The sequence below is a fragment of the Sciurus vulgaris genome, assembly GCF_902686455.1.
Source record: "Sciurus vulgaris genome assembly, chromosome: 5".
Lineage (NCBI taxonomy): Eukaryota > Metazoa > Chordata > Mammalia > Rodentia > Sciuridae > Sciurus > Sciurus vulgaris.
The window spans coordinates 151,740,536-151,766,341 of NC_136465.1; the positions used below are offsets into that span (position 1 = coordinate 151,740,536).

Below are 25,806 nucleotides of genomic sequence, written 5' to 3' on the forward strand. Positions count from 1 at the left end.
TTTTTTTTTTTTTTTTTTTTTAACTCTCCTTCATAAGGAAGACAGACTGGGAAACAAAATAAGGTATTCCACCCCCAAAAGGACAATGATCTTTTCTTATAAAACCATTCTGCAAAAACTAGTTTTATGATTCCTCTGTATTTATGCAAGGAATATATCCAGGAACAAGGTTTCAAAACCTGAGCTATGTTCCATTGTTTGCAGTTACCTTGGATTTTAACTAGATGTGCAAGTTGACTTCTGACCATGGGGAATCCTCTCCATGCATGGATTATGGATTGTTGAGGCCATGGCAGATAACCAGTTCCACAGAAGCAACTTCATGTTCTTCTGAGGAAGATCCATAGCACTGTGGAATAAGGAATATAAATGAGCAATGCCACAAAAGACTGAAAATGGGGTTACCAAATACAACCCTCAAAAGTGAACTCTGAAGGTAGCAAATCTACAAGAAAAAATAATGTAGGAAAAATGGGTTTTAAAATGTATAAGAGCACTGGTAGATATTCAATAGCCATTATATGTGTTTAACCATACTCGAAACATTTGATACCAAGTTCATTAAGTTGTATAAACTGGATATTTTTCAGCATTGCCAAAATTAAAAACAAAACAAAACCAAAAAAACCTTAATTGCCTAGAGGAGAAAAGAGCAAATGAAAATATTCAAAGTGTAGCAATAAAATATTTGGCCTTTAATCACTTCCAATAAATTTATATTTGAAAGCTCCCCACCCCCACCCATAGGCATACACAAACGCACCAATGTTTAAACATTTTATAGTGGCCAAAGAAGGGGTTTACATTAATATGTTTTATTAATGGAACTCACTTTTTAATTAGTTAATAAGTTGCTAATCGATTTTAGCCTCAAATCAGTTCCATCCCATTCCTCAATTCCCTTCCAGATGTCTAATGGTTAATGTCCTGCACCATGAAGAGAGCTTTCTGTGGCACTTTGGGAATTATCTGTTCTGTACTGAAATAAGTATAGTTTATAAAATTCTTTCTCTCTTCTTCCGCCCCTACTAGGATTGATAAAGGCATTTCCAGAGGCAAGTGATTTTCTTCCTGTCTCTGTTCTTCCTCCTCCAGGCCCTCTTCCACTCCCTCCTCGTCTTCCTCCCCCTGTTCAGCCTCATACACCTCCTCCTCATCCACCTCTTCATCTTCTGTCTCTCCATTCTCCTCTTCTTCTTCCTCTTCCTCCTCCTCTTCACTATCCTCCTTTCCATCACACACCTCCTGGTCACACTCCTCTTCCTCATCAATTTTCTCCTCTTCCTCTTCCTCCAGCAGTAGCGGGTTGGGAGACTGCTTTTCCTCCACTGGGGCAGGACTGAAGACTAGGGGATTCTGCATGAAACTGTACAAAGTTTTCTGCAGCTCCGAGTCCTCCTCGCCGCCGCTAGGGGGCGCGTCATTTCCGGAGGAGCCGGCGGAGGACGCCCAGCCCTCGGCCTGGGCTTGCTGCACCCGCAGCGCCTCCTGCTGGCGCTTCAGCTTCTCTTGCTGCCGCATGTCCTCGTAGATCTGGTTCATAATGAACTGGGTGGTGTTCCGTGGCGCTCTCATGCCTGGCGCCCGCCACCCATACAGGTTGACCGGCCGCAGCAGAGTGCTCACATCGGCCGGGGGGCTCTTTGGGACAGAGCGGCGAGGGTGGCGGCGCAGGCCGCGGCCTCTGCGGCCCCAGCGCTTCTTCCTGCCTGGAGGCCTCGCCCAACCGGGATTCCAGGGCCCACGCCAGCAGGAGCAGCAGCAAGGGCAGAGTGGGTGCAGACCATACACCCGGATCATGTGCATCTGGTAGGGGGGCTTCCGGAATCCTGCTGGAGGTGGGCAACAGGGCCCTCCGCAACGTCCCCAGTTGGAGTACACGGCCCAACAGGGCCGTCGGGGATGTTGGAACCACGGGCCTGGACCGTACTGCTGCTTGGGCTTTTTCCTGGGAGGCTCATACTCGGCCTTGGGGCCATAGCGGTACCGCCGCTTGTAAATCGGAGCGCCTCTGCGCCTTCGATGGCAGGACGACCAGGTGTGTAAGGGGGCAGATGACCAGCCGCCGCCCAGATTAAGAGGGTCCTCCTTGTTGTAGAGGGTCTGGGTCATGGTTCAGGGAGCCCCCAAGAGGTCTAAGTGGTAGCGTCCTAGGAGCTGTCAGGTTTGCCCAGATCCGGTGGTTTGAAGAGCCTCGTCAGCTTGTCTCGGCGGACCGCCACGTGCCCGCGGCTGGGAACCTGCCTTCCTCTCTTTCCAGGAGGCCCCCCTCTTCACCGCTTGCTAGAAGTGACCTCTTGTCCTTCGCACCTGGGTTGTCTCACCCAGGCGGGTTGAGTGGGACTGGGGCTGGGTAAGGATGGTGGGGGAGAAAGGTGTTGGTTGGCGACACGCAGTGAGAGCTGCTCCCGGGTCCCACACACACCCGCCTCAGCAGAGGCCTGGGCTGGGGACGGGGGAGCTAGTGGTTGCGCGTTACCTTGCCACTCCCTCTCAACCCAGGTGCTTCACCGTCGCGGTCCTGGCCGGACTGAGGGGATCCTGGCAGCGGCAGCCTTTAAATACCGGCTGGGGGCCCCGCGTGCCCACCGCGTCCTCGGTTGCCCAGGACGACAGCCAATTGGGATCGAGATGGCCCTCCCTATGTGGAGGCGGGGTTCCGGCCTGAACTAGGTATCCCGTGAACATTCTCAAGGGGCTTGTGACGCAGTTTTTGAGGGGTGTGGGGAGAGGGGCCAAGGCTGGGTTTGTGCTGCCCAACCCAGGCGACACTTGAGGGAGTTTTTTAAATTCCTTTGTATCATCTTGAGGAGCAGGGATGTGGAAGATTGACTTTAAATTGAACCTGGGCAGAGGTGGAAGAACTTGGGTGTTGAAAAATCAATATTTTACCCCTACTGGGGATAGGTGCAAGTATAAAGAAAATCTACAATTGGAAATCGGGGCCCTATTCCTTACTTTCTGGCCGGTTCGCACTCTTCTGACTCCCGAAGTTGGGATTCATCACATACAAATTGGTTACAAACATGTACTGAGTGTGCTTGCTAAGTGCAGGTGTGCTTATGGCATTTAATCATCTTGTCTGTTGAGACATTAACACATTTCAGTGATTAGGGAGCCGAGGGATTATTTTGCCCTAGGTTGTGGGGCTAATGATCCTCAGGGTTGATATTTAAGCCTCAATCTTTTTTACCCCAGAGTTCTTAATGACATTGCTATACTACCAACCCAACTTAAATAGGACTCTTGTGATAAATAAATGTAAAACATATTGGAAAGTATTTTGTTCCTTTTAACATACCATGAGTATATGTTGATTAAACATTATTATCCTGAAGAGTGGCATGGGTTTGTTCTTGAGAATAGGAATATTCTATGTCTTTCCTTTTGTCCCTTCACTGACCTTAGCATACATTGAGAGCTTTTGAAGTATTATGGTTAAGCATATGAGTTTTGATTTAGGTGGATGAGATTCAACTTCAGCTTACTTTCATAAGCCTCAGGTTCTTTACCAATACCATTCGCAGTATTGTGTGAAGGATTAAATAAGGCGCTTCATTAAAGCACTTAGTGTAGAAACCCATAAATACTGAGTCATTTAGTTATCATTATCATACTTAACTACTTCAGGACTACTTCAGGATATGGAAGCACACCTAACCTCTTGGGTGATGCAACAATAGGCATCTCTACCACCCTCGTGTTCTTTTCTTCTCCCACTTTGTAGAAATATCAAGGATCACCAGGTGTGCTCCTTGAGAAAACTAGCCCAAAGTATTTATTTCCCTTTATTACTTTTCTGCAGGGAATGAAGTCGTGAAAAATAGAAAAGTGTTTGCTGGAAGTCTGTCCATTAAATCCCAGGAAAGCAAATTTCGTGAAAGTCCTGAAGCTTACAAAGGTCATTTATGCAGTTCTAGCTGAAAACTGAAAACAGTATGGGGGTTCTTGGTTAAGGAGCCCACAGTTGCCCTGGGACCTCTCAACTCCACAGGCTTCATTCACTTGCACTTGCTCTTTGATTTGCTGAAGATAAAACTTCTTGACCCAAAGTACAGAGTGCTGACACTTTTAGCCTCCAGTGACCCCTTCTAGATACAGACTCATATCTTTGGCAGTTATCTAACCTGTTCTACTTAACTCAAAATTGAAAGGTGACAGTCCAGATTTACTTTTCTAAGGACACATGCCAAACTATATGGGGTTTTAATTGAGACCTTTAAGAAATCGACCATATTACTATAATGGAATTCCCATTATTTTCTTTTTGTTTTTAAAAATGATGATTGATTTATTTTACAGATGATTAAGGGTATCATGTTTTGATATGCTGATTTGATTTTTACTTATACAATATTGGTTTACCTTTCTTATTCATTCTCCATATTAAAATCAGTATTATCATACCCATCTCTTATTATGTGAAACTGTAAGATGTGATTCATAATTTTTACTGTTTTTATAAGATTTGAATTATACTGCAACTTTTGTAATGCACTGATAAACCACAGTTTACCACCAGAGTATGTTAAATATAAGTCAGAAATCTAATTGAAGAATTTTTAAAGACACACTTTTAATTGACCTATAGTCTTAGAATACTGCAAAATGAAATATTCACATTCAATATTAAAATGAAACACATTTACCATATTGTTATGTACTGTTTTAGTTTTCTGTTGCTGCATTAAAAATTGCCACAAACTTAGTTGCTTAAAACAACATACATTTTTTATCTCAGAGTTTCCAAGGGTCAGAGGACCAAGAGTAGCTTAGTGAAGCAGGCTATAATCAAGGTGTTGGCTGATTTGAGTTCTCATCCTAGGGCACAGTTTGGGAAAATCCACTCCCAAGATCAGTCAAGTTAAAGGAAAATTCATTTCCTTGGGGATCTATGATGAGGGTCCTTCCTTTTGGCTGTCTGTCGGCTGGAAGCCACCTTTAGGATGCAGAGGCTACCCGCAGGGGTCAATGTTAGATCCTAAATATTGCCATAGTTCCTTGTCATAACTTTCTTTAACACAGTGTTCACTCCATAACGCCTACAAAGAGAATGTCCCCAGTTCCTACTCGGCAGATGAAGATGTACAAATAGATATTGCATATGTGTGTCTGTCATAATCATGGGCATGACATTCGTATCATTCACCATCTTTGCCACTCTTTTGGTTAGAAACAAGGTTCAGAGCTGCCAGCACACCAGTAGATGGGTGGTTGCTGGAAAACAAAAAGCTATGAACACCGGGAAGCAGAAAATCTTTGGCGGGGTGACCTTATAGTCTGTTTGCCATATATGCAAAGTTAATCCACTAAAATGTCTAAAATACATCCTTTATGTTCCCCAATTTATTTGGAAAATTTTGATGATGTTGGCATTGTGAAATTCCAATAAAGGCTGCATATTGACATAGGTTATACTACACTTTATGTTGTGCAGAACATTATGTTCATATATGTCAAAAACATTACAACCTTGTTATTTTGTCTTTTTTTTTTTTTTTTTCATTTATGTGACTTGAATGAATTCTAACACTTGGTGGCAGTAGTAGCTCAGTCAAAATTCAGTCGGCAATCATCCTTTCACAAAGCAAACTATGAGAAGAGAACGGACACCTCATTGAAAAGTTTTACCACCAATTCCATTTTTAAAATATTCCATATGGCAGTACTAATTATTCTTATGGCAAAGTGGAATTGGGTGTACTTATTAGATTTAAGCATTTTATATTTGGCTTTTAAAAAACTAACCTCAGCTGATTAAATCTATAAATAAAATTCCTCAGAGAGAAGTTGGGTATACCTGATATATTTTGTTAGATAATGAAATTCAATAAATAATTTGTAGATCATTTATACAACTAATGCTGCGCTATGTGATACAAATATAAACAAACAATTAGAGCACAGGTTATGCATGGTCAAATGCTTGCCTTTTTCCACAATAAAGACAACCCTATATAGAAATTTAAAACTAAAAATGTTGGCCCCATTTTGTAGCCACAGAGACTAAGTATACGATATTAAGCTTTTCTAGCTTTTCAAAGTTGAGCTAAGGAATTTCAAATTTTTTCATTGCTTTCTCTTATTAATTTGGGAAGTAGAGGGGTTAGTTTGGAAATCTATGAGCGTTAGTCTATCAGGGAACACTATTATGACTTTTGCCCATTAATGAATTCAGATCATTTTAAGCAAATTATGAAGAGAAGGTTAACTTAGTGATAATTACAAAAAGAGTGTTTTGATAGATTTAGAGAAAAATAAAGATGTCTGTTTTACGCTCATAGTATTACTGTGTGTAGGTATTATTTGCTGTCGCCTTTTGATATTATTAATCCTGTAGCAACTCAAGATTTTCAGAGAACTGATAACAATGATAGTCTTAACACCTCCAAAGTGTACTCAGTAATGATTAGATACGAATTGTTAACCTGGACAAGTTTGCTTGATTTTAAAGCATTAAATATTCTGGGACAGTAGAAAAAGTCTGCAATGTATAGGAAAAAAAAAAATGACATGTAGCAATTAATTAGGGAAAGAAACAACAAAAAAATTTTTTTAAAACACACACACACACTGTGTTTGGTCAGAGGTCAGGTTTGGAGTTAGTGCTGTCAATGAAAAGTGTGATATGTTTGAAATGACCACTTAAATTTGATTAGTTAGAAAGATTGCTAAAGTGTTATCATCTCATTCCCAGGCTTTAAATAAGTACTTTTCCTTTCTACAGTTCTTGGTGAACAGCAAGTACTAAGCAGCCTTGTGAGTGTGTGATCACTTTGCTGGTGTAAATATCAACTAGCACTCTCAAGTTTGCATAAGAATGTCCTTTTTATGCCAGTATTTTACTTTTTGCTACAAATACCCTTGATCTTGTAATAATATTGTACTGAGGAGGCTATGAGGATGGAAATGTATTCTGCAGCATTTGTGGGAAGACTTGATATCATCAATAATGTTCTTGCAGGCTGGGCCTCATTATGATTTTCATAGGTCCCTTCCTTCATAAAAATAATGAAACAATTATGTATTTTATTATTTGTTACTATAAAAAGTATAATCCAAATTAGATTATTATATGCAACAATGATATTATTTCCATGTTCTCTTTTTGTTTTAAAAAATATATTGAACACTTTCATTGATCCTGAAAATTATTGTGAGCTACTGAAATACTGTGCCTAAAGAATAAGTCAACACAGCCTTCTAGGAGGTTCTTCTCAGCCTCATGACCATAAAGATGTCAATCCATCTTCCTGCTGATTTTCTGAAGTCGGCAGTCTACAGAACTGCTGAAATGGTTTTTCTACTGTGACTTGAAAGAAGGCTATTGGTCTTTTGTAGGTTTTCATCACATCCAAAAGACCATGTTGATATTTGCAGCTCCATCCAATCTGTACACCATTTTCTTATATTGTAAAACAGGAAAAAGGCAGAACTGTAGTATTTGAGATACAACAATGGGATGGAAAGGACTGGATTTAGGAGACTGCCCATGACCCAGGACACATTATTTAAACTCTCTCATTTGATCTGTGACTTGGGATGGTAATTTTCCCCAACTTTAGGATGTTGTGAATTAAGACATGTTGAAAACCTAAGCAGAATGCCTGGCATATAGTTTAATCTGATAATTGATTGCTATTATAACAATGTGAGTTAAGAGGGATTACTTTTAAAACAACATTTAGTATCCTTCAGAGTTAACCCTAGACCTAAAAATGATTTTCTATCACTTTCCTCTGAAGTATATACCATTTTAATGGTCTCTTGTATTTTACCGTCTTCTATTTTGTGCTAATGATGTGCTGTAGCTCTTAGTATTTTATATAACATTGTACAAAGTTGTCCTAACAGCTTTATGGACATCTTGTGAACTACTAATTTATCTACTAGCAGAGTTAATCATTTAACCTCATTAAAACGAATGCATAGAATCTATCAGATGATTTTTCTTTCTCTTATATTACTTTCCTCCACATTTCCCACATACACAAGCAAAAGTAACACTGTAAAACAGTTCTGGTTAAAATTATGCCTATGTACTTTTTAAAAGTAATTATTTTCTAGGTATCTTTGCAATTCTTTTTCTTAAACACTAACAAATGAGTCAAAAATCTAATCATCCATGTGGTTCCCTCACTGGCATAACAGAGCTAGAGGTACAGTGATATTGTTTGTTTTCTTGTCCACATGGAGACACAACCAAAGAATAACTATTCCACTTCAGAGATATAATAGTAAACTTGATTCATTAAATTTTACCAATGTTCCTTATTATTGACACTGCTACCACTGATATTTTCTGTGTATTTCTAGGAAGATTTAAGGATAGAGAAAGAAAGTCATCACCCAGGGTGAGCTACAATTTGCTTACTAGGACCTGGAGATATGATAAGCAGAATTTTAAAGATGGCTATACAGAATTTCTATCCTCTGCTTATTCAAATATTCATCAAAGTATTCTTGAAAAAAAATTTTCATATGTTTTCATTTTCAGAGGTTGACCTTAAGTAGGAAGGTTAACCAGGTGGGCGTGACCCTAAAATTTGAGAACTTTAAAAAAATAGACTTTTCCTTAAAGAGAACAGTAGAGTAAATCAGAGAGACTAGAAAGCCAAGTAGGATTCAAAGTGCCACTGTTGACGTTTGAGGATGGAAGGTACCATGAAGTGAGGGATGGGTGTGCCCTCTAGAAGATATGCAGGACCCTAGGCTGACAACCAGGAATTAAAAACCTCAGTCCTGAAACCACAGGAACACATTTTTCTAGCCATCTAAATGAGTTGAGTATGAGTTGATTCCATATGCCCAAGTAAAAGCTCAGCCAATGACACCTGCATGTCAGTCTGGTAAATTCCCAAGTAGAGAGCTCAGGCAAGTCATGTGGACCTTTGCCCAAGAGAACTGTCAGATAATTAAGGGGTGTAGTTTAAGCCAAGAGTTGTGTTGAAATTTTTGTGAGGTTGTAATAAAAAATTATTCTTGATGTAAAGCATTGGAACAAATTCCACTTTAGTCTGGTTCACAGTAATGTAATTATAAGGGAGTGTTTCTAGAATGTCAAAAAAAATTCAATTTTTAAATGTGACTGGTTTGTGGCACTCGATGCTTGAATGGTTAAGATTTTCAGTTTTGTGGGTATTCAGTGTCTGATCAAAGTCATGAATAGTTTTCCTCCCTAGAGCTCAAGAAAATTAACGCATACTTTTTATTATTGGACAGATATTGGTGCCATACTTTTAGATTGAATCAAGAATAGAAATGAAAAGTTGTACCCCATTTGTGTATATTGAATCAAAATGCAGTCTGTAAAAATAAAATAATTAATTAAAAAAGAAAGTATTTATATACCTTAAGTGATATACTTAGAGGAGTGTTCTCTAATTGTTACATTATAGAAATTTTGGATTTAGCTTCAGTGTCTATAAACAATGTCATACAACAAATGATGTGGAGTGCTAAGGAAAAATATCCAGATAATTTAGGTATTGAAATTGATTGAAAGAGAAAGATAATTAAAAAAATAGAGTATTTTTAAATATTTGAGATGTACTGATAATTATCTGATTTTAACTATAATATATTAATTCAGAAATATATTATGCAGTGGTGGAAAAGTTTAATATTAAACTATTATTGCAAGGTTGTACGGAATCATGTATCAGTACACACTGTAGGTGAAAATGTGTGTGTACTAATTTAAAGGCAATGTAGTGACATTTATTAAAATGTAAAATAATAATATTTGCAAATTCTACTTTATGTATTTTTACATGTACACAAAATTATTTATGTTTAAGCAAGGATATTTTGCAGTTTTGGTGTTCAGTGCAAAATATATACATTTCTGTAAAGGCATTATGTATAGTTTTCAGAATCAGTAGAGTTGTGTTGATATGGAAATATCATCAAGAAATATTTTAAAATGAAATGAGCAAGGTTACAAATAGTAGTTCGTACGCTCATACTCTAAATGCCTGCTTTCATGTATACATATACATACAAATGCAGTGGATATATGTACATTCAAGTAGCACATATCTATGTGTACAGAAGGAGAATTTACTTATATACAAGTTTTTGTTTCTCAGAGAAAATATTATAAAGATATACAATAAGACATTTTCAGTGAGTAGAACTTAGTGTTTTGCAGCTGAAAGGAAGTTCAACCTTTATAGATATCCTTTTGTTGTGTTTCAGCTTTAAATCAGTTTCCTATATTATTGTTATACATTTTTTAAAAGTTCAACTCATCTTATGAAGTATTCCTTATTTCCTAGTGTGGTTACCATATCATCTTTATTTTCCATATATATATATATATATATATATTTTAACAGGCACAGAAATATACCAAGTAACCAATCAGATGGGCAAAAATATGAAATGAATTGACAGATATTTAAATGATTCAAAACAGGAGTTATCTGTGTTATTGTTGGATATAATTATGTACATAATGGATTATAAGAAAGCACAAAGCCCCTGTAATTTTCAAACACTTTTATTATTTTTCTTCATGCTCTTTAACAAAATAGGAGAAAACATGTGTTAGTAAAAAATAAAAAAAGAAGTAGAAGAGTTTAATGAAAAACATCTAACTCTTAGCTAAATACCTAATGTTCAGTCTTAAAATGTTTTTTATTGTATACTTAATTTGAAATTAACAAATTCCTAACACTTGCTAGTTATAACTGATTCTTAAGAATATCTGTAAAACTGGTTCTATCATTTAGTTTTGCTCTTTCTGTATAGTTATCAGTTTATTCCTGATCTGATGTTCCTTAAATTAAATCATCATAACATTAAATTTTCATCATAACATTTTGAGTTGCATTTCGTGTCATCATAAGAGTTTTCGAAATGCAATTTGAAAGTGTCAGGCTAAGCTTTGTTTCTGAGTAAAGCAGGAAAAATTATTTTGTTGTAGTTGGCATCATAATACTAGCCATTATCTGAAATCACACGAGACTCCCGATGGGCAAACGAGGTAGACACATGTAGGCCTGAGGAGTTCGGCTCAGGTTGATAGGGTTTCCATCCAACCTAATGTCCTCTAGTGCCTTCCGAATGTACGTCAGATTTTTAACATTGCAGAAAGTATCTTCATGCATCTCCAGAATGTTATTATTCTAAAACAATGAACATAAATAAGACAAGATATTGTATATCATTAGTATTGATTGATATCATCATCTATTTAGCTTCACCCTTGTTTTTATGCTGTTCCTTCCTTCAATAAAAAACTACATATTTTTCAGTTATTATATGCCAAGCACTTTCTAAGGGAAGGGGATGAATCAAACAACAAAGGAGACATATCTTGCCCTCATGAAATTTAGACTTTTTAAAAAGGAAAATATAAGTAGGTAAGAGATCAATTTTTTAAATAACAGTCATTTACAAAATGATGAGCACTATGAAGAAAGGGGAAAAAGCTATCCTAAGAAGTAGCAATGGAATTGAGAATAGAATGACTAGAAGACAGGAGGAACCAAGGGAAGGAAATTCAGGGCAAGAGAATATGATATTCAAAGTCCTGAGGAGGCAGCACGGAATGTTATTCTCTGCATTTGAACTTCAAGTCAGCTGGGCTGAAGGTAAGTGAAGAAGTGGGAAAGCCAATACCAGGAAGATGCTTAAGGCCCAGGACTGACTTTTTAAAAATAGTTTTATTGAATTTATTTCACATGCTGTACACTTAAAATGTGCACTTTTATGGTTTTTAATATATTCACAAAGTTTTACAATCACCACTTCAAACTAATTTAAAAACATTTTCATGATTTAAAAATAAATCTTCCATATATAAATAAATCTTATATATCTATCCATACATATATATTTATCCATATATATGTGATTGGACTTTTCTTGGAAAATCTTCACAAATAGCTATATCCATGTGTTTTGATTATTTATATTTACTCAGAATTGCTACTTATTCTTTAGTCAATTCAGTGTCTTTTTATGAGATTGTCCATTTTATTGATCCACTCTATTGGCATTCAGAGTTGTTCATAGTGTTTCCTGTTATTGTTATTCTGCTTCTGTAAAGTTGGTAGCAGTGTCTCCTTTTACATTCCCGACTTTAATAATTTGAGATGTTTTTCTTGGTAATTATAATTGATAATGTGTCTTGCTGATGTCAAGGAGTCAATTTTTAGTTTTGTTTACTTTCTCTATTATTTTTCTGTTGTATATTTATTCCTGCTCTAATTTTTGTTATTTTCATCTTTTTGGATCAATTTCCTCTACTTATTCCAGTGTCTTCAGATAGAAGACTTGACTATAAATTCAAGATTTTTTTTAATAGTCATTTAAAGCTAAACATTTCCTCTATGCACTGCTTTAACTCCATTCCATAAGTTCTCATATGCTGTGTTTATATTTTTATTTTCTCAATGTTTTTCTAACTTCCTGGGGATTTCTTTTATGAACCATTGGTTAAGGAAAGTGTTGTTTCATACTCACATGTCTGTGAAATTCTAGTTTTCTGTGAGATTGATTTTTAATGTAATTCTTTGGAATCAGAAAATATACTTTGTGCTATTTTAATTCTTTTCAATTTGTTGAGAGCCATTTTGTGGTCTCTTAGTTTTTCTACCCCAGGACACATTCCTTGTGCATATTAAAAGAATGCATGTTGTTATTGTGAGGTGGAATGTTCTGTAAACAACTGTTAATCAAATTGGTTTGCAGTGTTGTTTAAGTCTTCCATTTACTACTGATCTTCTAGCTAGCTGTCTGTCCATTGTTGAAAGTAGAATATTGAAGTTTCCACTTGTGACTTCATTTCTGATAGACTCTGTTTCATGAACTTTAGGGTTCTTTTGCTAGATGTATGTGTGGTTCATTATAACTTCTTAGTGGATTGACCCCTTTGTGTTATAAAGTGTTCATGAGTAAAAATACAGATTTAGTGCTTGTTAGTTCTACTGTTCCCTTTGATAGGTGAGAGACATGTTGTAAGTAAAAACTGCGCCTCACATTTAAGTTTTGATCATGTACCAATAACTGTAGTGCTCACTTTATAAACTTCATCTTATTTAATCTACCCAGCCTTCCTACACAGTGTGTTATCTCTATTTCAAATGAGAGAACTCAGGGGCAGAAAGGTTCAGATATTAGATAGTACTGGTACTTGAAATTCAACCCAGAGAATATGTTTTTGCCAGAACCTTCACTTTTAATTACTATGCTTTCAGTTGATAAAAAATTTTCGATTGTATCAAAAAGATAATTTCTTTATCTGAGTATTGAAAGCACATATAGGTTGGAGATAAGAGTAATCTAAATTAAAAACAGCTGTATTCTGGATGTTGGTGAAGAAGTCTTGACAGTAAAATATTTTAAAATGTGTACTTACTACCTTCCAAAACTTAGAATGTGAAAGGAAAGCCAATTACTTTAAAAATTCATATTATCTTGTACAGATGAGCACACTATGTTCAAATATAACATCAGAGATTTAATTACTTTATAGGGTCAGTTCTATCCCTGACAATGGCAATAAAATTTGATTCATAACTGGAAAATATAATCCAAAATTTCTTTTAAGACTTCCCTTAAAAATCCTCCCTTTTGTCACAAATAAGGCAAGAACTCTTAATTACATAAACATACACCCTCCAAAGGGAAGGAAAGTGCATCCATCCAGAAACAGAATGAGGGTGAGAAAGAATATACATTAAAGGATATTGATTATGGAAGAAAATGATAAGATAAACTCACAAAAGAGAAAAGTACAGAAGACCAAGACATATGCTCAAACACCGTAAAATGTGGAAAGATTATGTGTATATATGTATGTACATATTATATGTACATAATAGATAATATACTATATATAAAATAGATAACATATATTAATAGAAATAAAAGAAAGACACACAATAAATATTCATAGAATCCATAGAGAAAAACATAAGATCAAGAGACTTGTTCTTGCATAGCAAAATCACTTCTGTGGTCTGTACTTTTTGTGCTAAAAGTTTATAATATTAGACTATGATGTTTACTTGAGCATTTAATGGATGTCTTCTCTGCACATTTATCCTATGGAACAGATGAAATTATTAGAGATTATTGATTGCACTGTAGAGCAAAAGTTTTTCACATCTGAAAAGAAATAATTTATCTTTCTTTTTTCAATAACCAAAAATGTTTCATTTCAGCACATTTTAATCATTTGGGTAAAACAAAATATATTTAGAAGCTATTAGATCATAATGTTTTGAAAATGTGTTTTCACTCATCCCTTCAAAGATAAAATACAACTTAATGGGATTAAAATAACCCAAACTTTCAAATATGTTGGTTAAAAATGAAAGAAAAGAACCAACTCTATTTTAGTTTTGCAGAAAAATGGAGGATTGTGATTTCTGAGTAGATGGGAATGCCTGAGGATTGAATTTAATTCAATACATTGAACTTAAAAGCTAAAATTGATACTTTTCATGAAAAACAGAAGTCAGGTTCAATTTTTCTTTCTCCTTTTTCTCCTCCACTTCTAATCCTTATACAATTGTTCATCAGGGGAGGCTATATATATATTTTTTTTCTTTTTCTTTTTAAGAAATACTGTGTAGATGGTTTGGGTGGCACATACTTATCCAAGCTACTTGGGAGATTGATGTAGGATGATAGCAAGTTCAAGGCTAGTCTCAGCAACTTAATGAGACCCTGTCGCAAAGTTTAAAATAATTGGCTGTGCATGGTGGCACACCTCTATAATCCCAGTGACTCAGAAGGATGAGGCAGGAGGATCATGAGTTCAAAGACAGCCTCAGCAAAAGTGAGGTGCTAAGCAACTCAGTGAGACCCTATCTCTAAATAAAATACAAAATAGGGCTGGGGATGTGGCTCAGTGGTCAAGTGTACCTGAGTTCAATCCCCGAGTACCCCCCACTGTCCCGCAAAAAATTAAAATAAAAACAACAACAGGCTGGGATGTAGCTCATTGATAAAATGCCCCTGGGTTCAAGCTTCAGTACTGGGAAAAGAAGAGGAGGAGGAGGAGCAACAGCAGCAGTAGCAGCACTCAGAAATCAAGTGGGATAGATAGGGCCACGGACATATAAATACTTTGTGTTCAGATATAGAGCACACTTTTTTCTAAGTGCGCGCTCTAGAAAAACCAGAAAAAAGTCATCACAGTGTGTCAACAGGCCATTTTAGACAGCTTTCTGTGTCCTGACTTCCTTCTGTTTGGTTTTGTTCTCCCTGGAGCTTTGGGGCTCACCTTCCTGTCAGAAGCCTACCTGGAGATGAAGGGCTCGCAGGTTTTCTGGGAGTGGCAGAGGAATGTGGTCCAAGTTGTTATCAGTGAGGTAGAGATGGTGGAGCTCATACATATCCTGTGAACAGCCCAAACGAAGGGACGTAATAGACATTAGTGGTGCCGCAGCTTACCCTTCGTTCCCTTTCCAGGCAATTGTTGGTAAAATGGCATGTGCCCATATAGGCCTTGTTAGCTGAGGTAGTAGAAAATCCAGTCAAATTTTGGAAAAACTGGCTGTGAGCAAAGGTTTCTTTATGAAAATTGAAAGTGTTTCTCTATCTCTAGGAAGAACCTCCCTCTGTTGCCTAATTTTCTCAATTTAAGCAAGACAGCAATTCCCATAGAAAACATTCCATGGTGAAACTTTGAAACACAACAAGACATTTCTTGATTTTATAAGCATGGAGAAATGGAATTTCTAACACAAGTCCAAAATTTAGAGAGTAATTCATCTACCCTGGCCAAACACCCTCAAAGAGCTGACTCACCACCACACAGGCCAACTGGTTTAGACTCTTATAGAAGTAAAATGGCTATTAATTGACAGAAAATAAGATGAAAAGATAAAAGTTTTTCATATGAAACCTAAAAACTTACTTTAAATGCTTCTTGCTTGATCCCTTTCCTTCCAAGCCTATTGTTGCTGATATCAATAAATGTCAAAGTGGTTGGCAGTTCCGGGAGCTGCCTTATTCTGTTGTCTCGCAGGACAAGCTCTCGCAGTTGAGGTAGCTTTCGGAATGCATCTTCATCAATCTCAGATATTAAATTTGATGTGAGATCAATTCTTTTTAAATCAGCTAGATGAAAAAAATGAAGGAAATCATCAAATTATCTTGAATATGATTTACCACATGTAAAATATGAATATAAAATTTCCCACATAATAAAAATGTGAATATGAATTTGATTAGTAATAGTTAAGGACATAATTATCTCTCTAGTTATTTTATAAAACTTGTTTGGTTCCTTCAAACACATTGTACACGCATGCACTTCTAAGAAATTTTAACTTTAGAAATGAAATTGGCATTTTGTATTTAAAGTAATTGGTCTATTCTCTATAGTCTTCAGAAACTTTGTCTGGATTTACTACTTTTTTTTTTTTTTTGAGGAAGGTACTGGGGGATGAACTCAGGGACACTCGACCACTGAGCTACATTCAGCTCTATTTTATATTTATTTAGAGACAGAGTTTACTATTGACAGTGTTTTTCTCAGTGAAAAGTAAAATTTTCTAATAGCCAAATACAGGCATAGAAAAAGAAATCTTCAAGTGATTAAAATGTTTTACAATGACAAGTACCGAAATTCTTCTCAGTTGGCAACAGCTATAAAGTCAGAATTTTGGCTTACATTTATCAATCAGAAAACTACTATGCTTTAATGGAAGCTTTTCCAAAACCACCAAATCTTTGTAAATACATGGCCATGACATTTTATTCTTTTAATGTCATAATGAAATACATTCTAGCATATAAATATGATTATTCATGATTTATATTTAGTTGAAAGTGGCTCACTTGAAAATATCAGCTATATAGTTTTATAATAGCCATTAGTTAGTCATTCTTCTTATCATTATTAAAGCAAACTCTCAAATATTTAAAATAGGAAAAAGTAATGGACTTATGAGTCATATTTCATTCTCCATGCTAAGATTTTATATTGTCAAAATATCAGGCAAGTGTGTAAAGAAAAGAAGAACATTAATGCTGTCATCCATACTGAGGCTTGCAAAGTCATTTTTGTTGATCTTTTTAATTCTGTTAAAGCGGGAGTAGAAATAGGCAGTCTTCCTGGGCAGTGGAGGAATGGCGTCCAGTTCGTGGTCATCACAGTACACAGTGGTGCTTATACAGGTACACAGAAGGCAGGTCGGAAAGTCTAAAACAAAGAGGTAAATAATTATAGGAAAGTAACAAATATTTCTTCTATGAAATAAGATGGTTAGGAATATTTGGTAAACAAGGTTGGAATCTCTCACAGACCATCCTGGTCCATTTTATATTCTCTGTCCCAGTTTTCTCATAAAGGGGATATTAAATACATGAATTAAAGCTGCCCCAACATATTTAAAGTGTATTTTAAATTATAGAGTATTTAAAGAGTATTTTAAATTATAGTGAATTTTATACTTGTTAGAAATTCTGTTTTCAAACTGTAAAGATTATGTTTTTACAAAGTTAAAATTAATATTTGAATTAGAGTTTGGATTCAATATTTAAGCAACCTGCTGAAACAAATGTGCTGCAAGAAAAAGATATAATAACTGATATTTATTCATTCAGTACATATTTTTGAATCTTTTTTATGTCAGTGGCACCGTGCTAACTGGTGAAGCAGTGGTATGCACAGACACGGTTCTATTGTATATCTGCTATGTGGAGATGAATGCTAATCATGGAAACAAGTGAGATTATAATGGTGATGAATGGGGTGAAATATATGAGCAAAATCTAGGGTGGTTTGGCCAAGTGGGGAGTAATGGAAGGAGGTCTTGGAGGGATGGTAATTGACTTGAGATCTGCAGGAAGAGAAGGAATTGACTAGGTAGGGAGGGTAGAGTGTGCCAGGCAGAGGAAGCAGCATGTGCCAAGTCCCTTCACTTTGGTCCATGTGGGCACAGCTTAGAGAACAGGGGAATAGGTAGGCCATACTGTGCAGGAGCCTTGTAGGATGTGCTGCAGGTTTTATTCCTTATCCTAAGGGTGATCAGGGGCATTATGCAAACTGATTTGCATGTTTAGAGATCATTCTACTTGAAGGTATGGTGGAAGACTGAAAGACAGCAGGTGGGAGAGTGAAGAGGAGTTGTGTTCTCCACAAAACATAACGGTAGCTTAGCAGAGTGTCTGTTGGGAAGGAAAGAGACCCAAAGATGATGAGACTGTGCTGTATCTCAACACAATGTCCTCTCTCTCTCTCTCTCTCTCTCTCTCACACACACACACACACACACACACACAGTTTCCCCTCCTTCCTCTATTTGTTTAATAGCTATGTAGTGAATGTCGGAGCTTCTTGAGGACATAGAGAAGCTGTCACAGCAGGAAGGATGAAACTTGGGGAAGGGCACTAGATGGAGGCTAAGTGGACAGAGTTTAAAGATAAATGAAATCATCCACAGTCCAAGTTTACTGGGATGTCAGGTAAGTTAAGGACTGAGAATTGTTCTTGGATTCGATGAGAGACTTTAGAAAATATGTGGAGTGGTGGGGTTGGAAAGAAGTATACAGTCCATTCGGGAGGAAGTTGGAAGGAAGATAAAGTCATAACAAATGTAGATGATGCTTTTGATGTGTGTGGTGGTGTAGAATCAGGACTGAAAGTAGATGTAAGATATGTTTGTGTGCTTCTTCAGATGAAGAGGAGGGACTAGAGGAAAGGATCCAGAGGAGCAGAGGTGAATATCAAAGGGATCCCAAGGGAGAAGTGGGAAATGGAATTGAAAGTAGAGTAGGAAGGTCTCACATGCCACATGTGGGAGGATGAACAGGACCTTGCTTCTGTGCGAAGCACAGGGAGATAGGCTACACAGATGTTGACATGAAAGTTATAAATCTGCTGATAGAAAGCCCATGGAGTGCTGCCTAGGAGACGGCATATTTAAGTTATCTGGTGAACTTGAGGCCTTTGGGGACATGGAGAAGAGTTGTAAGATTCGAGATGAATGGAGTAAGTGGAACAGCCATGACAGAGACTAGCAAAGGAAAGTGATGGAAGAAACCTTCTGCAGTTGCTGAGGGACTAATTTATTTTGATTTACCTGGTACTTTCCTGGTTTAAGCACTGAAAATCACTTCTAGGAATTCCAAATACCCAGACTAACTGGGATATTTAGTTAGTGTAGGTGAAAGATCCATTTGTGGTTGATGATCAAGAACTAATAATACTACTACTAACGGTAGAAAAATCTCTTATTATAACCACAGGGATAAAAAACATTTTAAGAATGGAAAGTCAGAACAAATTCATTCAAGGGGGAGCTGTGAAATATTTGATGCTTGCTAATTTCTCCAATCATTATACATGAACATTTTCCACTTACCATAAAATTTTTTAAAGTAAGGCATTTGATTATTCTTTATTTTCTTGGTCTTGCTAATTTAATAATAAATACTGAGGATAATTCACATATAGTCACACTAGTTATAACTTAATTTTGGTTTCTCCACTCATAATTTGAGCCTACATGGATTTAAAATATTCTTGATATTTTTGCAGAAATTATTAACTAAAAATATATTTAGATTTTTATGTTCTAAATAGTCACAAACTGTTTTACTTTGATTAATTTATACTTGTTCTCTCAATATTAAGATGTAAATTAAAGTTTATTATTCACTCTTACACTACTAGAGGAAAAAATAAGGGAAAAAAATCTTTGATTTATTGGCATTGTTGCAAAACCAGCATTATTTAACCTTGACTTAAGTTTCTTGAAAGAAGGGGCATTATACTTTTGTGTTGTTGCTGGCTCAGCTAAAAATCCCCAGGTACAGGTATGGATCCCGTCGAGTCAACTTTTGAAAGATCCGAATATACTACACAGTAGATAATCTTCTAAGGTAACTTAATTTTCATATCTTTGGGTGCTTTCTGTTGGGCATTTATATACCCTTCTCATTGACTATGCTAGTTCCTAGCTCTGTTTATATGATACCCTACTACATAGCAATTTTACTATATGGAAAGAATATGATGTGTTCAACATTGACTTAGAGCTTAGTGGTTTATGTTGGCATTGCAGGACCACAGCATACCACTTCCACTAATCATGGAAAAATTCTGCAATATGTCAGTTTTATTTTTCTTATGTATTAATTGAGGGAAACAATACCTAATATGTAGTGTTTCTGAAGCTCTTCAAAGAGCTCATGTGCATAAAACACCTTAAGTGGCTGGCATTTAGGAAGCATTTGATAAAAGGTCACATTTTATATTACTTCTTGGTGCAGTAGTGTTTAGGAGTTAAAAACTCCTAGATACAGAGAGGAGTACAACAGTGACCAGGGGTTGGTGAGACAGGGGAGCAGAATGAGGACCTTCTCAACAGGTTTACTTAACATGGCCTTCCAACGCACACTGTAATTATATCACCATAGCATTAGTAAGTACTAGAGAGCTGCTGTGTTCCCAGTACCATATTGTACACTGAGAAATTCATTAACAGTTAAAAAATGAATCTACCCCTCTCTCAATAAAAGAATATTGTTAACATCTACCATTTAGTACATTTATCATAGGCTATGACTCTATAAGGTAAATTCTATTATTTATTAAACCATTTTAATAGAGAAAACTAAGGCATAAAAATACTGAATGCCTTGCTCAAGACTTGACGTGGATCAAGTTGCAGGGCAGGGGTTTGAATGCATGTACCTCGGCTACTCTGCTTCTCCAAGACACTCTCAGTGCACTTGCTTTCCATCTTGCCTTAAGCCATAATGTCCCCCAACCCCTCTTGTTTTGTCTCCCAGGGTATTTGGTACAGGGTTTTCTCAAACACTTGTGAGACATGATAGCATTTATGGCTGCCTCCCTTTACTAGACAGACATATGTGTGACAAGAGTGGCCATTTAAAAATAATGTGCAGAAACCCTTGACCCTTTCTCATTTTTTCCCACAGTCCCTCACCACAAATGTCTGTGTAAAACTTTTCTGGTGTGAGTTCTCTTGAGGAAATCCTTCTCATTCACTAAAAGAGTCTGTCTGGTTCCACCTTCATGTCATGCAAGGTGGTGTCTGACGTTATGGAATATTTTACTGTCTTTCCCTCTCTCTGTTGCTTCCTAGAACTGAGTGAGGAGAAAAAAGCCTGTTTTCCAATAAACACAGTCAAGAATCCCAACAGTCTGGTTTTCAGTGCAGCATGCCAAGAGCCATGGGCATGTGGCAGGTTACTACCCTGAGTTAGCGTTTCTTCAACAATAATGAAATAAGCAATGCCAGCAAGTCCACAGAGGCAGTAATAGTCAAATGAGATAAAACGAAGTGCTGCTTACCATGGCCTACAGATAGCATGTGTTCAATCAGTGTAAAATGCTATTATTACCACCGTCATCATAGTGGCCTTATCACCTTGGACTGAGGTGGCTTTATCTCAGAGTCATAGATTTCATCTTGCTAACCCTATACTTTTAGTAATGCATTCCATCACAAAGGTTTTGATTAAGGATACCAGACAAATATTGCCATGGCAAGTCTTTGGTTATTTGACCCTTTGTGTCGGGCTAAAGATGAATGATGAAAATCTATTTTATATTTGAATAGAAAATACATGTATAACTCCTGTTTCAAACTTGGTCTGTCTCACAACTTTGTCCTTAAGTGGCTGGCATAGAGGCTCTCTATGAAGTTGGAACTGGGGAGTTGTGAGAGATGTTAAAGTGTTCTCAATTATAATTCAGCATTGAGGTATCTGACCTTCGTTGGTGTGGGGACCCAGAACCCCTGTGAACTCTGGCTCCTGCAGGGAAGAGCCGTCAATCAGCCTGGGGGTGGATTCCTCCTCCCCTTCCTCCTCCTGGACGTCTCCTGGATGGGGGGCCTGAGTAAGGAGCTCTCTGCTCCCAGAAGGCATCACTGTAACTCTTTCAATCTGTTAAAACAAAAAAGCAGAATTTAATTAGGCAAAGTGTCATCCCTGACGCAGACACAAGTTTCAGATTCCTCCATCCTTGCCACCAGATGTCACTGCTGTCCTGGAGTTCAGCGCGAGGTTCCTGGCTGCCTCCTTGGGAGAGCACATTTGGTTCCACTAACGGGTGTTTTTAATTAATTTTGTTCCTTAAATTCTAGAAATCATTTCCAATACCTTTTTTCTTGTTATTTATGCTCTTTATTTTCTTTTAACATCGTATTTGTTCACTTGATAGATTTGAAAAACACCAATCTCATTCTTTGTTACTAATGCTATATAGCATTATGAGAATGGATTATTCTTGTGACTGATTCAAATTAATCCAGAAGTGTGCAAAGTAAAATTAAAAATCCCCTTTATTCTCCAGCCCTAAATTCTACTCTCTAGAAAATAGCACCTAATAAGAAATCGAAATGTTCTCCCTTTAGTCCTTCATTTTCTCGTTTCAAATGTTTTCTTCCTTACCAACAATTTATATTTCCTCTAATGACATTTTACTAAAAAGTATCCTTTTTACTAAAATAAAATACATAGTGACATGAAAGCTATATGATTTGATTGTGATATGCTGTTTCTCACATTTTTCATGTTATTTGAATAATGGCTACCACAAACAATAATTGACTTTATTAAACTTGACCTTTCTCAGATCTTTGACAATAGTCATCATTTATAAAATTGCAAAAAAAAAAAAATTCAGATTTTTTTCAGATTACACTTGCTTTACTTTCTTCTTTACTTGCATTTTTTATGTAATGAGTTCTTGCTTCTAAGAATAGTGTGTGCTTTATCCATTCATCAAACAACACCTAGGTTATCGTCATAGTTTGGCTATTGTGAGTTGAGTTGCTATAAAAATGGATGTGGCTCTGTCACTGTAGTATGCTGTTTTTAAGTCCTTTAGGTATAGACCGAAAAGTCAGATAAATGGTGGTTCCATTCCAAATTTTCTAAGGAATCTCCATACTGCTTTCCATAATGGTTGCACCAATTTGCAGCCCCACCAACAATATATGAGTAATTTTCTTCCCACATCCTTGACAACATTTATTGTTACTTGTATTCTTTATAACTGCCATTCTGACTGGAGTGAAATGGAATCTCAGTAAAGTTTTAATTTGTAGTTCTCTAATTGCTAGAGATGTTGAACGTTTCATATATTTTTTATATATTTTCATATATTTTTGGACCATTCATATTTCTTCTTCTGTGAAGTGTTTGTACAATTCCTTTGCCTGTTTATTGATTGGGTTGTTTATTTTTCTGGTGTTAAGGTTTTAGCCGCTCAACTCACAATAGCCAAGCTATGGAAACAACTTAGGTATCCTTGAATGGATGAATGGAAAAAGAAAATGTGGTATATAAACACAATGGAATATTACTCAGCCATAAAGAGGAATGAAATTATGGCATTTGCCAGTAAATGAATAGATCTGGAGAGTATCATGCTAAGTGAAATAAGCCAACCCAAAAAACCAAAGGCTGAATGTTCTCTCTGAGTTATGGATGCTAACCCAAACCTGGGGTAATGGAGCGGGTGGGGAATAGGAAGGAAAGTAGAATTAATTGGTCATAATTTTCCTAGCCTTGCATTTATATACATGACCAGGGTAACACCACATTATGTATTGCCACAAGAGTGGGAATATAATAGAATAAGTTATATTTTATATATGTATATTCTGCCAAAATGCATTCTACTGTCATGTATAACAAAAATAAATAAATAAAAATAACAATATTTTCATTTAGAACAAACCTTCACTTCCAGCAACCGACACTTATCTTGATGTTAATTCCTTTGCCTTCTTAATACAAGTCTTCCACCATGAGAAGCTTGTAAACTCGGGCTGGGAATTTACTGAAGACATTTGGGGTGACAACATCTAGCACTCACTCACTTTATTAGGTCCATTGTCTTCATCCTATCACCAGAAATCCCAGATTGTCCTTTATATATATAAATTACTTTCTATAAAACTTAATGCCAAAATGATGTGCAAACTGTGACTTTCATTCGTAGTTACATAATTATATCAGACATTTTCTGATGATTTTAGATAACCATAGATTTTTTTGGAAAATTATCATTCAATATCATTTTTGATAGATTTGAATATATGTTATCACAAATAAAAATAATGCTTTTAAAGAAGCACTAAACTTTCTTTTTTGCTCTCATAGAATCTATTTCAGCTTTCCCTATCCTGTATTGTAATGGTTCCACCAGTTTTATGCATACCTGAGGCTGGCTGGTAAACTCTTGCATTTTCTTTATCCTTGGAATCTCTAGCCTGTAGCATAATAGGCAATCAACAAGTACTTACTGAGGTATAATTTTAAAAAGAATTTGCTTGTCCAAGAAAAATTTAATTCACAACTCAATGCTTAACTAGAGATTTTGCTGAGAAGAAGCAATAAATGTGTGAATGCCTGCTTTCAAACTTTTAAAGCACAAAATCAAGCCCAAAGAAGATTATGCTGTACTTGATACTTTGGAAACCATACATGAAGATATTCTAAAACTTGGCTAGAAATTTCCAGCTGAGAAGACTGGGCGCTTCTCCTTAAACAGAGACACATGGTTTCCATTAGCAGGGTCAGGATGAGGCATATTCAGAAGGAATGGATCTGCAGAGAGACCAAAAGGAGGCTCCAGGAAGGGCGGAAATTGAGACAGATGTTTGATGGAGTGGAGGCAGCCTAAAGGGAGAAGCACATTCCGGACACGTTGCCTTGAATCTTTAACTATGTAGGGAAACGTTTGCACATACTTTCTACAGATAATTGTTTTTCCACTGATTTGATGGGAAGCTGTAAGATCTCATTTGTCATCCAACATAATGAGGCAAAACAGCTTTTGTGTTTATCAGTAACTGTTCTCTTCATGCTTGCTTGCAAATAAAGTGAACAACCTTTAAAACCAAGGAAAAAGAATGTGTTTTCAGTTCAGCAAAATAGCAGAACTGTAACCCCATTGTACTGTGCCCTGAGAGTCTTTTGCATTGCAGACACATTTATTCTTACTATGAAACAGAAGTTATTTGGGCCTCTGCCTTTTCCCCTTTTAACAACCTTCATACTGTGACTTGAGGTGTGAAGTAATGTAAGCAAATCAGGCCAGGGAATCAGGCCACCTGTCTGTCCATGTGGCAGATTTTTATGCTTACACAGCTTTATGCAGAGACCTAAATCTGGATATAAAACAATTAACCAGAAAATATCTACACCTTTTTTCTGAAGCTACAATTGTGAATAAAATTGACCCTTCTATATAAATTATCATGATTTCTAGAGCTTTTCTCCACCTCTTTTCTTTTCTTTACCTCTTTATTTTATTCTGAGTTGCTTCCAACCGAATTGACTTTTTAATCTGTCCATTATATTTCTCTGAACTTTAGAAACACTATACAAAAAGGTTGTTACTACATATGACTTCAGTCTGCACTTATAGATCTGAAATTGGTATCAGAAAGGTATGTTTGATTTGATTGCTTTGCAGTAAATTGGGTATTTCTAATCTCTTATTTATCAGGTTTTTTAAATGTAATTCATATCATGGTGGAATGTTTAGGTGCCCATTATGTGTTCATGAAATGAGAAACTTACAACTCAGAGTCAGTGATCTCAGCAGTGTGAGATCTCAGCAAATGTCAGCCTAGCTAGCTAACTGCCAAGAAAAGAAGTCCCCAGCTTTTGTACCATGAACAGCCTAGACTCCACATAGGCAGCCCAGCACCTCAAACTAACCTCAGAGTAAAGAAAGCCAGCAAGACTCTGAAGTGTCTTAGTCTACAGTTCTGTTCTCCAGAGAAACAAACCTTTCCATAGAAAATAATCCAGTTACTTTTCATGTATCAGACTGTACCAAGATTT

At 36.5% G+C, this 25,806-nt stretch overlaps 2 protein-coding genes across 2 annotated transcripts in view; both read right to left on the reverse strand.

Moving 5' to 3' along the window:
* Window positions 1–912: 912 nt before the first annotated feature.
* CCER1 (coiled-coil glutamate rich protein 1) lies at window positions 913–2,112 on the reverse strand (the record flags this gene model as incomplete). Its single annotated transcript, XM_079142084.1, has 1 exon — window positions 913–2,112. One exon carries the CDS (start codon window positions 2,110–2,112, stop codon window positions 913–915), a length of 1,200 nt encoding a protein of 399 aa, XP_078998210.1.
* An 8,521-nt stretch (window positions 2,113–10,633) lies between these two features.
* The window catches only part of EPYC (epiphycan), a gene marked incomplete at its 5' end in the record, with an annotated part of 32,295 nt that continues 17,122 nt past the window's right edge, over window positions 10,634–25,806 (reverse strand). Inside the window, 5 exons of the mRNA XM_079141592.1 lie at window positions 10,634–11,132; window positions 15,264–15,359; window positions 15,881–16,083; window positions 17,012–17,170; window positions 21,714–21,888. Of these exons, the coding sequence (XP_078997718.1) occupies window positions 10,962–11,132; window positions 15,264–15,359; window positions 15,881–16,083; window positions 17,012–17,170; window positions 21,714–21,888 (804 nt within the window). The 3' untranslated portion in view covers window positions 10,634–10,961. The remainder of the gene's footprint in view (window positions 11,133–15,263; window positions 15,360–15,880; window positions 16,084–17,011; window positions 17,171–21,713; window positions 21,889–25,806) is intronic.